The 1,497-nt window shown below is 30.7% G+C and overlaps 1 protein-coding gene across 1 annotated transcript; it reads right to left on the bottom strand.

The window, feature by feature from the left end:
- Positions 1–431: 431 nt before the first annotated feature.
- LOC112127299 lies at positions 432–1,154 on the bottom strand. The gene is made up of 3 exons (XM_024228014.1): positions 928–1,154; positions 759–868; positions 432–696 (listed from the first exon to the last, which is right to left on the bottom strand). The coding sequence occupies exons 1-3, from the start codon at positions 985–987 to the stop codon at positions 558–560; spliced, it is 309 nt and encodes a 102-aa protein (XP_024083782.1). The 5' UTR covers positions 988–1,154; the 3' UTR covers positions 432–557.
- Positions 1,155–1,497: the final 343 nt, after the last annotated feature.

Below are 1,497 nucleotides of genomic sequence, written 5' to 3'. Positions count from 1 at the left end.
ATTCTACATTTCAACAAGTGCTTATTAAATAAATAATGATTTAATATGTGCAAAAATTAGTAAAGATGTTTTGTATACAATAAACTCTGAACAATTTATGTGTTTTGTGTTTGAACTGTTACCAACAAACCTTATATTTTATTTTATTTTTTTAAACATCACAAATATATATTAACTTTTAAAAAAAATTATTAAACGTTTTCTGGCAAGTTCTTCAGGTCCATAACTTGCAATATGAACGTTCTGTTTTTGTATTTGTAAGATTTCTGTTTTTAAAGCAATTTATTTTCAAATGTTAAGAGGAAATATTTCACTTTTATTACAGATCATTGATATATCAAAAATAATTTGGACACAAAAAATGTTTTTAAATATATAGCAATAAGATTGAAAGCATTTAAACATAACTTATTTACATTTAACATACAGGACGGGGCATGTCCCATTTACGATAGTCTTAGTAAATGGCCTATTGGCTCGTACGATAAACCTACTGAACTTATTTACTTTCACTTCTGAAAAAACATCTTGAACAATCATAATGTTATCTTTTAAAATTACGTTATGACGGATTGCATTATTGAAACCATTTTTTTTTTTTTACAAAGACCATCGACAAATGTTCTTGTTGGCCTGTTTTTCATACAGACAGGTACCACTTCACCGAGTATAGTTTGTGACAACAATCCAATATTTCTATTAAAAAAAAAATACATGTTTAAAGCAATCTAGTTTGAGTTATAAATTGTAACACTTACTTAGAAAATGGAGGATTGAGAATTTCTAAACCATAACATTTTTCTTCGTCTTCTCCTAAATTGCAATCAGTCTTGTTATCACAGACTAAATTATTTGGAATGCAAGCGTTCTACCTAAAATATTCCATTTAGCCAGTAGAAAACAATTTACCTTAGGCTCAAAACTTACCTCGAACAATTGAAAAACGCGTTTGATGAGCAATCGTATTTGTGCTGGCAGAGAGGCCATGATTCATCGCTTCTATCTTGGCAATTCAAATTACCATCACATATCACTTCGGGCGATATTTTAGAAAGATATTTAACACACAGTTTACAATCATCACCCTCATCACTACTGTCCACGCAATCAACCTTTCCATCGCATAGTTTTCTCACCGGAAGACATTTGGAATTGTTTGAGCTTGAATCCCGCTGGACAGTCTGAAATTATTAAGGAAATTATTATTATTATGAAATTATTAAATATAAAAACAGTTTAGTTAGTTAGAATTATATACATTATATTGGAATGCCATAATTGCACTCTGCATTCGCCTTAGAAAGGTACATTAAAACAGAGTCCCTCGTGGACTAAGTCGCAGGTAAAAGCCAGTTGTATAAAGTTAGTAATTTGTATGGATATATACCGCATCAACCGAATCGGTTTTGCTCTCTCGATAAAATTCATCCTGACAACTCAGATAAAATTAATAGCTGATGGTGATGATCAAAGGAGACGAGGAAGTAGTGGTTTGTG

The sequence above is a fragment of the Cimex lectularius genome, unplaced genomic scaffold (assembly GCF_000648675.2).
Source record: "Cimex lectularius strain Harlan isolate CLEC.00 unplaced genomic scaffold, Clec_2.1 scaffold172, whole genome shotgun sequence".
Classification (NCBI taxonomy): Eukaryota; Metazoa; Arthropoda; class Insecta; order Hemiptera; family Cimicidae; genus Cimex; species Cimex lectularius.
This window is presented reverse-complemented; position numbering and strand designations above follow the sequence as displayed.

What these genes read in the sequence shown, in the direction of transcription:
- LOC112127299 (XM_024228014.1), bottom strand. Translation starts at nt 987, where the DNA reads ATGGCCTCTCTGCCAGCACAAATACGATTGCTCATCAAACGCGTTTTT. An exon ending in GCGTTTTTCAATTGTTCGAG is followed by an intron (nt 869 to 927) that starts GTAAGTTTTGAG and finishes TATTTTAGGTAG; the next exon opens with AACGCTTGCATTCCAAATAA. An exon ending in CTCAATCCTCCATTTTCTAA is followed by an intron (nt 697 to 758) that starts GTAAGTGTTACA and finishes TTTTTTTAATAG; the next exon opens with AAATATTGGATTGTTGTCAC.